Raw genomic sequence first — 12811 nt, forward strand, 5'->3', positions numbered from 1 at the left:
TTAAAAGAATGAAAGAAGAGCTGGTGGACCACCGTGACGCACACACACACACACACACACACACAATAGAAGCCATCCTGAGGGTCCCTAGCTGATCACTGTAACCCACCACACAGTGACAGAGCTGACGTTCTTCCTCACAGCCCATCTATAGGCTTCTATTTTAGGGCTTTTGCGTGACATTGTCATGAAACCTGCAGGCTTTGCAGAAGTTTCTGTCTCTATGCGTTTGTATTGTACAGATGCAAAATGTTGTGGCATGAGTTGAGGTCCAGCTCGTCTTTTCACAGCTTGTGTGTGTGCCTGTGTATTAGTCTCACAAAAGGATGGAGGGGAAACAGAATTACCATGCAGCCACACCACAGCTGGAGGGCACCAACTTTTTTGGTGCAGCTAATGAATAACAGGAGGGTCATGACTATGCATGTTCAAACAGAAACAGTGCATATACAACTAGATGAATGCGTTTATTAGTTTCACAGACGCTAATTATAATAACCCTTACGTTGATCAACAACTACACGACACGTTTTCAGATGAAACCTCTTTGAAAACCTTCATAGCATTGATAAATAAATTTATAAAATGGAAAATGGTAGCAAACAGCTGGTTAAAAAAAATGTGCAAATATTAATTAGACATGATAAAAGTGTAGACAATCCTTTGTTTTGAAGAATGAATAATAGAAAAGTTCCCAGAGATCAACATTTTATATATATAGATATCTATATATCTATCTCTATATGTATAGAGATAGATATAGATGTATATGACCTTGATAACAAAAAACAGAACTTTTAAGAAAAATTTTTTTTTTTATATATATATTTGTTAAAATTATATTATGCTGTCATGACAGACAGTTTTAATACAAATGGAAAAATCTTTTTATAAAAGTTACATACTGTAGCTTTAATTTTTTCAACAAAAATACTTATTTCTTTTTAATTCTCTTGTAATAAATGAAATATAAAAGGCAATTTAAGTTCATTAAATAGTATTCTGCAATATGGGAGCTTACCTTGTATTTGTATGCATTAAATATTTTATAGAAGTATTACAACAATTATCTAAATATCAAACTAATTTAAAGGGTATTTTAACTAAAACAACTTAGAAGTCAAAATCATGAAGTTGAACAAATCTGACCGGAGGTGCAGCGCCTGCTGTCAAAATGAATGAAACTTTAAAAGAAGGAAAACCTACAGGAGGGACCCAGACAACAAACAAGATGAAGGCACAGAACCTTTTTTCCCCCAACAGAATAACCCAAAACCTGGAATATTAAATAAGACACTACAATGCATTTTAATTAATTTTCCATTTACAAAGTTTAAATGTTTGCTTCGAACAATTAAAACACTTTACTGACAACATCCCACATTGCAGATAGACAAAGAGACATTATGTTAAATTAATTGTAATCAATTTGTGATCTACACCTTCAGAAATACTGCTGGTTAATGATAAAGGCCTCATCAATGCAACTCAAGCAAAACAAAGAACCAACACGGAGAAACAAGACAGCTGAGAAATAAAAACAAAACAACTTCATGTTTAAATAAGTACAGATGCTTAGAAGAAAAAGAACCTTATTAAGGTGCTCTAAAGTTATTGAACAACAAATCAGGTACTTCTGTTTTTCAAGTAGTTCACCAAATTTGTAGCTAAAAACTCTGACTTTACTATGATGGAGATCTGCTGGTTAAGAACCCTGAAGCTGCTGGTTTCCATATGATCAGACTGTCCTCTTGAGCAGAAGTGACAACTTTGCCGAAGCTGCTGCAGATTTCCAACAGAGAAGCAGATGTTGGTCGATCAGCGGACATGTTTGAGTCCCAGTCCAGAAGAAATTAGACCACAACCTCCTCTGATCTCAGATTTCCTTTACAACAACCACTCAGCTCTGTGGTGCATAATTAAATAAGTCATTTCCAAAGTAATCGTATTTAAAGTGAATAAAAAACACAATTAGCTAAAAAAAAAAAAAAAAAAAAAAGACTTTCAAACCTGTATTTAACAAAACAACAACAACAAAAAAAAACATAAGGACTCAGTTTTTGTGCCAAAAGTAACTAACTCTATACAACAAGTACACTAGGGGAATAAAGTGTGTGTCTTTTTTTTTTTGACTCCAGTAAACAGTGAGAACAGTGGAACCTGGTGCATGACAAGCTGGAAACAGCTGGAGAAGTCTTTGTGGTTTATTCCTTTTTCTTTTAATGCCAACAATCCATTCATCCATGCGTGAACGGAAAGGGGTGCAGGATGGGGTTCTCACAGGGTCCTACTGTTGATTTACCTTTTTTCTTTTGTTTCTTTTTTTTTTTTTTTCCTGGTGTTGTTGGGTGGAGCTACAAGTTCACATTTCTAATTTTGAGTCCATGCTCTCAGAGAGTCCATCGCTCTGCTCCGTACAATCACCAAATGTGGAAGTTCCCGGATTATTCAGAATCATCCGATGACCTTCTCCTTCTTACCTTTGAACAACAAACATCCATCATGTCAGAGACTGAACATCACATTTCATCTCAAACTCATCCTGTCACAAACATCAGTAAAGGTTAGAGTATGCATGTAGCCCATCTCCCTGAAGCTAAATCAGTTTCACTGTATTTAATAAAGTCTCTTGGGAGGTCAAGCTTAAAATTCTCCATCCAGACCACTGATGTCTCGCAGCCATGGCAACCAGATATGAGGCCGCTCATGAGATGTGGACTCAATAAGCTGTGGTCAAGAGGACAGATAAACACAGATGCAGCAAGACGGCTCCACCAGGCAACCATTTTAAACTGAAGGATGAGACTTCAGCCTTCATCCTAAAAAAAACAACATGTAGTCTAAGTATTTTCAGACAAATGGGATAAGACTGAATACCTGCATTGAGCACAGAGTTATTTTTTTAAAGCCATGATTTACTTACTAACCACTTTTAATTTGCCATAGTTGGAATTCAAAATTATTCTTTTGTAATAAGCCTGTTCAAGTAAAAAAACATATATTCCTCCCTTCACTGGCGCTTCTTAACCCTTTAACTGCCACGAGGACGCCGGTGTCCCATTGACCAGCATGTGACTGTATTTGGGGTGACAATTAAAGGGTTAAAGCTTGAATCTCAATATACTTTATTTATGCTCTCTCTCTCTCTCTCTCTCTCTCTCTGCAGTTTTCACCAACACAAAAACATTTTACTCATTGATATTACAGAACCAAAAGATATATAAAAATGGCTTTGGTTCTGAGGTGAAATGAATCCATTTAGTCAATTAAAAAGTTTTATCATTCATTGCCCATTTTTGAAAAATAAGAAATTTCAACATTTTAGCTACCTTTTAAATTAGCTCTTTAGTAGGTGACAGGTGAGTTTCATGAACCTCCAACGCCTTGCAAACATTTTCATATCACGAGAACTTCTGTTATGTTGCAACCACAAATTTCAGTATGCTTTATTGGGATTTCATGATAGACCAACACAAGGTTCAGTATAAATCCAGCTGTTCTGTGAAGGCCTCAGAGGACATTAATGGACAAAAAGTGTCACTAACACCAAGAAACACAGTAAACGGGTCACGGAGAAAGGTGAGAAGAAGCTTATATCCCCATAAAAACAAATCTCAAACAATGATTCCAGGAGGACATCCTGATACTCATGACAGGAGGTAGCAGAGTTGGGTTCTAAAATAATATCCCAAGTTTGAGCATCTCAGATCTGTTCAATGTCTAAAACTTTAACAAGTATGCAGAAAAACCTGTAAAGGGGCTGTGTTATCACTTGGCCAAACATGAAATGCTGTAGTTCTACTTTAGATGGTGTTTATTGTGATCATGTCCAGGTAAAAAAAAGTGAAGATGTGTAATATATTTACTGGACATCCAGGCAAAAAGACAAAAACATAGCAGGTCAAAGTTCACGTTGGCCACATTCTTTTTGTATTTGTAAAAAATATTAAAAATAAAAGGTCACCACAAGGTTCCTTCCACTTTGAATTTATGCATATTTTTTGGTCTATTATTTGGTCTATTCAGTGGTAAGAATATTTTCTGAGAGGCACGGTGTACTCCGCTAGCTCTCTAGCTTTATGTGACATCTACACTCAGCTGCCCTACTATGCAGGCCAACAAAAATGATTCAGCAGAACAACTTTGCCATAAAACATTTATGAAGTTTCTCATTTATTAGTTTCTGTTAACTTTGAAGAGAAGACAACTCAAAATCAAGATGTTCCCCTCACCATATATAGCCCTTAGTGGTTGAGCTAAGAGTTGTAGGGATGTTTTGAAGACCAGTGAAGTTGATAAAGCTCATGTGTTTTATGAAGTACATTACGTGAATCTAAAGCACAATCTGTATTTTTCACTGTAAGTTCAAAGGTTACCTTGCTGCTGCCGTTGCTGTGAGCGTTATCGCACATCTCTAAGGAGCTGAAACATAAATAGAAAAAGTTTTTGACAAAGAAGAAAATGAAACAATCAAAGACTGGGCCAGTTGGAGAAAGTGTGATTTTCTCAGTGAATCTTCGTCCTGCTCCCATGTCTACTCCTGTATCACTCCACCTCTCTCACCCCTATCAGAAATATTGTTCAGGAAACACCAATAGGAGGTAACAGTGAACAGCACCGCCACCAAGGACATTTTTTGTTAGTGGAAGGTTCAGCAGAAGTAACTTCAATCCTTGTGTGCCGCTACAGTGTGCAGCCAACTAATGAGCAGTGTGTGGCAGCTTAAACAGCAGGAGGAGACGACAGCAACTTCAGAGTGTGGACATTTGTTTGTCACAGCAGAGCGGGACGGTTTGGTGCTGCTCTGCCAGGTTTCGTGACGAATTGAAAGAACAGATGGAGAGGCTGATGTGGATGCTGCTAGAACAGGTCTGGTTTAATGTCGGTGTGCTTGAAACTGAGCCAAACAAACCCTCTGTCAAAGTATGTTTATTCAAGTACGCAGGGACGCCAGTCAGCGAGCCATGCTCTGAAACGGTGTAAGCCGCAATCTGTCTGAGACGTGAATTTACTAAACATGTGCAATTGTTTGTGTTTCTCTGGGCTTTGGCAGATATTTACCAGACCTATTCTTTCTCCAGGTCTGTTTTCTCGACTCTCAGCGAAACATGCCTGCAATGTGAAGATGCTGTTGTGTCCTCCTGTTGTCTGAGTTCTTAAACGTTTTCAGGCCCAGACACAAATTGGTCTTATAAAAACAACCCCAAATAGTAAAAAGGATTTTTTGCTTAAATCATCACATTTAAAGAACCCAGATCCTGTTATAACTATATGTAGATTATGGTCAAATCACAGGATCAGTTCATATTCATGCTGCGCAGGTATGACCCGTAGCTCTATTTCTCCCTCTAAGCTGAAGGATTGCAAAGAAAAAAAGAAATAAAATGCATTCAAGCTCCATTTTAAAAACTAAAATCAGTCCTCCCGGGGACATTAAAGTTGCACTATATCAGTTTTGAGGTTCAGGGCCACCTGTTCAGCATGAATATCTCTGATTAGTCGACAGCTCCAGATCGAGCCGCCCAGTTTGTCCAAGATTAGTCTCAGTGATTGGCAGATTGACTCACAGCAAGCGCGTCTTGGCTGAAAGCTGCTACGCTGTTCCGCATCTCATTCTCACTGCCACGCAACGGGATCAGTGACACATTACCGTGACGAGTGTCCGGCAGCACACGGCTCACCCGGTTCTGCTGGACTCCGTCCTGGGGCCACAGGTTGCCATCGTTCTAAAAGTAAGAACAGACTGAGACAATCAGCAATGACTTTAATTGTTTGGGGGGTTTTTTGTGCCAAAGTGATTCAACACAATCAGGATTCGTATCGTTTAAAATGTCCTGCTGACACCATACAACTTTCTGCAAAAAGTAGAGATTCATGAATTTCAAATTATTACAGCAGATCTGCAACAATGTGCAAAACATACAATACATAAAAACTGCATAAATAACTGCATTAAACCTGAATAAATAAACACAAACTGAAGTCTTGAGTTTTCTAAAATTGCCAGTATGAGATTAAGCTACTCTACCAAAAAAAGATATTTATTAACTTAGGTTCTCACACAGCTTTACCAGGGTGCCAGTAAATGTTACATAGGCTGCAGGAGCAATGTATGTACATTTACCATATGAGAGTGGACCCACCTGAATACTAAGAAATGTAGCGTACCACTCCCTCATCTCCGACTGGGTTTCACAGCAGAGATACCTGTAAATAAATGGATAGCAATAAGGTAAGCCAGACAGTGGAACAAATTCGGGAGGCACAGAGTGTGCTTGTGCGTGTGTGGGTGTAGGAGAGACAGATAAGCCCTGGGAGAAGGAAAATTTAGGAAAACAAATTAAGAAAACAAAGACTTAGTCAAAGATATTAACTGATTTTGTCATGCCATCCCCTATAGCACCTGGCAGTGACGTCAAGGGAGTAAACACAGAGAGAGCGCAAGCTAATTTGCAGAAGAAAGCACAGGAAAACTTTGATTACAATAATTCATCTATGCCTATTTGCACTCGAGTTTAAGTGTTGATTGTAGAAATCATGGTGATTGCATGTGCATCATTGAAGCCACTTCGGCTGGAGTCCAACAGCCCTCTGAGTCATCGATCACGTCGTGATAACGAATAAGCAGCTTTATTTACACAGACACTACTGTTAGCAGCACTGATATGAACCAAAATAATTATTCCAGCGCGCTCCACTGAGGTACAAGAACGATACAAAACTAAACAGCGGGCAGTGTTTGAGGTATACCGCACACATTAAAACGACACACGGACTGGAAAGCCCCTCACATGCAGATTCCCTCTCTGAGCCTTGTTGGCATCACTATGCCTAATAGAGCTCATTAGTGCTTGTTACTGTGAATCAAAAGAGGAGCAAACATTCCTACAGTTTATATCTGCTAAAACAGATTTCACTTGTTTGCTGCTTACAATTTACTGCCAACTGCTCCACACCGTCAGCTGTAAACAACTAAGAGCTAAATGGGGTTTATTGCCGATACAAGAAAGATTTAGCAAGAAGAAGAGCAATTAAATGATAAGCTCTCAATAACAATAAAGACATTCTTATTCTGATACCGAGAAATTGTAGTGGCTACAAGAAAATAAAGACAAAAATACAGCGTCTTCATGTGTTTGCTATATTCGTCTTCTCCATTCCCTATCGTCCTCATACTTTCCCTCTCCGTCTGTGTGTTTTCCTCTCAGGTGTGCTTCTAGATGGAAGAGACGTGACAATGGAGCGTAACAAAACGATAATATGGCCCACAGCGTGACGGGGACAGGGCTCCCATTACTTCTGTGAAGATGTTTACTGCTGTTGACAATGCCAGCCTCAGTGTGACGTTATAGCATGTAGAACTAGGGTGTCCGTGCAGAGGCATACACATTAGGCATCATCTCTGGAGAACCAATGGGAAAAGCTTTCAGTGTCCGAAACATGCATACCCTATGCCATTTTAGGAATGACTTTAATATTTACTTGTTTGGTTTTAAAATGTATATTTGTTGCTATACTTTGTAATATCTTTTTCTTCTGTTGTCTGGCTCCACCTTAGGAAAATTGAACTTATGATAATTTCTCCACTCTTCATTGCCATAAATATATTTAATTTCTTGAATGCATAGTAGGACATTGGAGAGATTCTTATTGATAGACTAACAAACGCCTAAATCCTCCTGTACTCTCCTAGAATCTCTAAGATTGTGGCAGTTTTGAAAAATCTCATTAAAGGTGAAGGTGATCATAAAGCTACTAGACTCTCATCCACAAGGGGCTTCCCTGCTGCTTTAAAGTCTTCCCAAATCTGCACTAGGATGTTTCTTCATTTCACTAAATGGAAGGTTTCTGCAATTTCACCACTAGTTGCATGTGTTGGAGGAAACACCTTCAGAATGTTTTGTTTTTGTTGCTTATAGCAAGTATGGCCAAATGAAACAAGCTTGTGTAACAATCTCCCTAAAGAAACCAAAAACAGTAAACCAATTTTTACATTGCCTGTTTGTGTTTAAAAGTGTATTTATAGTGATGGTTGATTGATACTTAATTGCTTATGGCATACTGAATTGACTTTTGAGAGAAGGGGTACGCTAGAGGAATTTTTGTCTTCCAACTACTCTTTTTCATTCAAAGCATTTTTTTATATCCTCATGTGGCATGTTCATTTTAAACTGCAAATGAACAAATAAATAAATGAATGATGTTTATAGGGTTTTTAGCGTAGAGTACAGCACCCTGCAAAGCAGGAAATTTGTGTGCAGTAACCTGAGGTTTTATGTGAGTGGCACTGTGAGGTTCATAAATCGGCATTATAAACCGCATGAGGAAAATGGAATGCCAGAGCTTTCCTTGAACATGTTTTGCATTTGTGTATTACAGCTCAGAAAAAAAAGCAACTCCCTCAGTCTCTCAGCATCTTGTTTATTTGCATAATTTGGAGGTGTGTGCGCTTCTCTCCAATCCCAGTCCACATGGAGCAAATGACACACTGATCTCTATACGCAGGAGGCCTGAGCTTGTTGATTTTAGCTGCTTGGCTACACAGCTTTTGTTGCAGCTAGAGCAGTGCCAGAAAATGACGGACATGACAGCCGTGGTGCAAAAAATGCAAAATAACTCTGAGAACAGGCCTTTTTGGGTGCTATGAGGTTGCAGCCTTCACTTAAGGGAAGTAAGTAATCAGGTAAATAAAAACATTTTTATGTTTATATATTCCTTTTCACGCACACAAATATCACAAAATGCTACACAGTACAGAATATATATACAAAGGGGTACATAAAATGGAAAAAACAAAGTAAAAATATAATTAAAAAGGTACATGAAATTAGTGTACTGTTGCACGGTTGAAAAAAAAAAATGATGAAAGCACAAAAAAGAAACTCCAGAGGAAAAATGAATGCACAGGATCTTACATAAAGGATGGTTTACAAAGTTTTCAGCTGCTTTTTAAAAGAGATAACAGTTCTCATCCTGAGAGGGAGAGTTCTGGAGTCTGGAGGCCACAGCAGAAAACTCTCTGTCACCTTTTGCCTTTTTCAAAACCAGCAGGTTTGGCCCACTGGACCTTAAAGACTTACTGGGGATATAAAGATAAAAAAAAATAAAAAATCAATGACATATGCTGGCATTTGTCCATGAAAAGCCTTAAAAACTAGAACCAGAATCTTAAAGTGAGGGGTAACACAAGTTTATTTTGAAAACTTGGTCAACAGTCTTGCACCAGCATTTTTGAACCATCTGCAATACGAAAAGTAAAAAGTGATGCAGGGGATTTTATTGCTGCTACCTGGTTCCTTTATGCAACATCTGGGACCCTGATATGCTGCAACCAAGTTAATCTATCATCACAATTTAAATGAAAGCTTCCAAATAACGAAAAAGGCCAAAAAAGATGGGAAACCCTAATGCTCTTTCTCTAGTAAGGGAGAGCGCATGCCTTCTCAATGCATCCAAAAAACCTGTCCAAGACCCTTAATGTCACTGTGCAGTCTTAGTCTACTTTAAAGGGGGGCAAACACACACACACACACACATTATGCTGATGCACAAACACATAGAGAGGAAAGGGGATGTGAAGAGACCTGGAGCTGAACACAGCCATGGTTATAGGTATTCTGGTGTGTTTACCCTCTAGGTGGAGACGACCTTTCATATGCCTCACTCACCAAACTCTCATGCAGGGATCTGACCTGTTTTCTCTGAGAGAAGAAAAGCCTACAGCTTCTGATGTTTGTCATATCTACATGCATACTTTATTATGAATATGATCAAACTTCCACTAAGAGAGAAAATACCACAGCGTTCTGAACATAAAGAAACGCAAATACGTCAGCACAAAAACAGCAATGTTTTTCTGCAAACACAAAATCTTGTTGGTGTTGCAATACTTTCTGGTGCCTTCACTCTTTGAACAACAAAGGAGGATTGTATAGCACTGATGTAAGTTTCCAAAGTAATTGTATTATTTTGGGAGAGCAAAAGTTAATCAAAACTATTAAAAAGATTCATTACCTAAATCTTCATTTTAACAATAAGATAGGAATGCTTGATACATGACATTTCAGGAAGTAAAATATTTTCTCATAATTTAGTTACAATATATTGTGTAAAACGTCCAAATCAACCTTCATTTCTTTATATTTTGCTTTATGGAACCAGAATTTCATCTATTAAAATTAATTGGTTTCATCAGTATTTTCCAGCCTGCTTGAAGGCACTCCAAAGTTTTTCTGGACATTTTTTTGTGCATTATCATCATTCGAGTATTTTACTATCTTAATAAGAATGTCTTTTTATTGTTGTTGTCAGTCAAGGCATTGAAATCATTAATTATTAAAGTACGGAAAGCATTTCCCACTCAATATGGAGAGCATAACTATAAACTCAGTTATCGCCAGCATTCTGTTTGTATGCTGGAGATAATATTTTTGTCCTTAAACAAGTTTACAAGAATGTCGGAAGCTTGGAGGAAAAGTATAAACAACAGAGGTGTTCAAGAAGGTGATTTCTAAATTGAATAATTAATTTCTGAACTGGTTTTACTCTTCAAGATTTTTTGAGAAGAGGGAGTTGTGGTAGAATTGAAGGTTATAAAAGGTAATTATTAAGTTTTATAGTAGATTCTTACCTAGATGCACATTAATGTGAGAAGAGTGTGATGTTTTTCTATAGTGATGTTATCTGATCAGTTATAGTTTATGCATAAGCTAACAAATCCTAGTGACACACTGAGGTATCAGGAATGCTGGGATATCAGATATGGCAAAACTTAGAAAATATGTTGAGAGTAACTCACCACTGTTGTCTCTCTGACTTCTCTTGTTTCTTACTTTCATACACAACAGTCAAACCCCAACTAGAAACAGAGAAAGAGATAAAATCATGTTCAGATTTATTCCTGGACTTAGTCTGTCCTCTAGTGGTGCCACAGAATGCTTGCAAGTTTAATTGGATGAGCACGAGATGAATAAATTGAACAAAAATAATACAGTTTAACTAATAAACAGGTATTATTGTTATTATTAGAAGCCAAAAACCTTATTAACCTTATTAATTCAGTGTGTACAAAAATGTTTTTTGTTTTATGAAACCAACAGAATCACAATTCTTGGCAATATAGCAAATAAAATGCCGAGTGTTCTTGATCTAGAGCCTCCAAAATCAGTCCTCAAGTTCAGATAAACTGAAAGTGTTTGATGTTTCCCTGGTTTAATACGCCTAAATGTACTGTGTTGGATCAAATCTACAACAAGGAGGAAATTGAGAACTGGAGTTGGACTTCTTCTCTAGATCAGATCCTGTCTTACACTATTTTACTACATAGCAGGGATAAACGTGCAGCAGAATATATTTGTGCTCATTGATGAATAATAATAATAATAATAATAATTTTTTACTAGATAAGCTGACAGTTTATTTGCCGTCTGGTGATCACGCATTTGCTCACCATGTAGGAGGACGGAGCTTCTTCTTGATCCCTAAGTAAATCTTCAAGTTTTTTACGACCCAATCCCGTTCTGCACGGTTACTCTGACAGAAAAAACAAAACAGGTCATGAGTCTGTGAAGGAATATCTGCATCAATTTGAAAAATTTTTCTCTTATGTACCACTGCTCTTACTCTAACATCCTTGTACATTCTGAGAGAGGTGACATTGAGAATGAAAAATCGATCGTGGAAATTTCCAGTGGATAGCCCCAAACCCAGGATGCTTCGCTCTTCCCTGAATTTCATCATCCCGTGCTTGGATACGTCGACTTTAGTGGCTAGGAGGAAGAATTGAGGCTTTCCGATTATGCATAAATAACATTGGGAGATTTACAGAAAGGCATTTTTTAATGTCTTTACCAAGGTAGGTGATCATGGCGTCCATAGCAGGCTGCTTCTTGATGAGGAGATGGGACTCATTGCCAGCAGAGTGAAGAATGGGCAAGACTCGCTCCTGATAATGCAGTGGACGTTCTGAGAAGGCAAAAGATTTAAAGCCAAAATTATTCCAGAAAACTATGAAAGGAATTATTTCAATGAGAAAACAATGACAAGAGAAACAGGAAGCTGTAAACTGGATTTCTAACCCGTACTGGGAAATTAGCTGGGTTTTACTGGCATTTGATAAGCCATCAACAAGCTTCCTGGCAGCGGCCCGGGCAGTCCTACATACCAAGCCAAACAAAAGATTGCACAGCAAACTGCCACATTGCTGAGAAGTGTCTTTCTTCTTGAAGGGTTTGTTTTTCAATCTGAAGAGGGAACTTTACAGACATTTTGTCACTATTCTTGTTTTAACACAGCTTATATCATGATGAATAAATCCATGTTCATTTTTAAACTAAAAAAACATATTTATTTGGCCATAAGTGCTTGTTGGTTCATAAAACCAAAAACTATTATTACACCTGAACTATTGCAAGCTTTATGTCACAGTATAGAGGGCTCTCTTCACATAGTCTAAGGAAGCAGCAGGGTTTTAATAGTGCCCTGCAATTGATGGTGTTTTGATTATAGGTTGTATACACTTGTAAAATGTCTTGTCTTATTACATTCTAGCTTGCATAAGTCAGATGCTTATCTCCGAAAGCCTCAGTAAAAAAAATAAGCTGCACAGCCTGTGTGTCAGCACTATTAGAGGCTGTTGAGGAGAATCTGTTTAGAGGAACTCATTCTGGGAAATTCTTTATTTAACTAGTACTGGAAGTGTAAATATTTTTATTGTAGTCTCATGCTATCTTCATACTTGTCCAGATTTAAATCATATTGGAATGAAGCTTTATGCTTTCCCAAACTTTAAAGGGTAAGAAGTTAAATGACT

The 12811-nt window shown here is 37.8% G+C and overlaps 1 protein-coding gene across 4 annotated transcripts in view; it reads right to left on the reverse strand.

The window, feature by feature from the left end:
* Nucleotides 1–1282: 1282 nt before the first annotated feature.
* LOC122832940 (arf-GAP with Rho-GAP domain, ANK repeat and PH domain-containing protein 1-like) overlaps nucleotides 1283–12811 on the reverse strand; it is a 65382-nt gene continuing 53853 nt past the window's right edge. For 2 of the 4 annotated variants that reach the window (XM_044120171.1, XM_044120175.1), the window contains 8 exons: nucleotides 11851–11964; nucleotides 11623–11768; nucleotides 11450–11532; nucleotides 10799–10858; nucleotides 6144–6207; nucleotides 5568–5726; nucleotides 4377–4422; nucleotides 1283–2480 (listed from right to left, as the gene is read on the reverse strand). In XM_044120171.1, coding sequence (XP_043976106.1) covers nucleotides 4402–4422; nucleotides 5568–5726; nucleotides 6144–6207; nucleotides 10799–10858; nucleotides 11450–11532; nucleotides 11623–11768; nucleotides 11851–11964 — 647 coding nt within the window. In that variant the 3' untranslated portion in view covers nucleotides 1283–2480; nucleotides 4377–4401. The remainder of the gene's footprint in view (nucleotides 2481–4376; nucleotides 4423–5567; nucleotides 5727–6143; nucleotides 6208–10798; nucleotides 10859–11449; nucleotides 11533–11622; nucleotides 11769–11850; nucleotides 11965–12811) is intronic. The other 2 variants (XM_044120173.1, XM_044120172.1) reach the window with 2 other exon arrangements.

The sequence above is a fragment of the Gambusia affinis genome, linkage group LG06 (genome assembly GCF_019740435.1).
Source record: "Gambusia affinis linkage group LG06, SWU_Gaff_1.0, whole genome shotgun sequence".
In the NCBI taxonomy this organism is placed as follows: Eukaryota; Metazoa; Chordata; class Actinopteri; order Cyprinodontiformes; family Poeciliidae; genus Gambusia; species Gambusia affinis.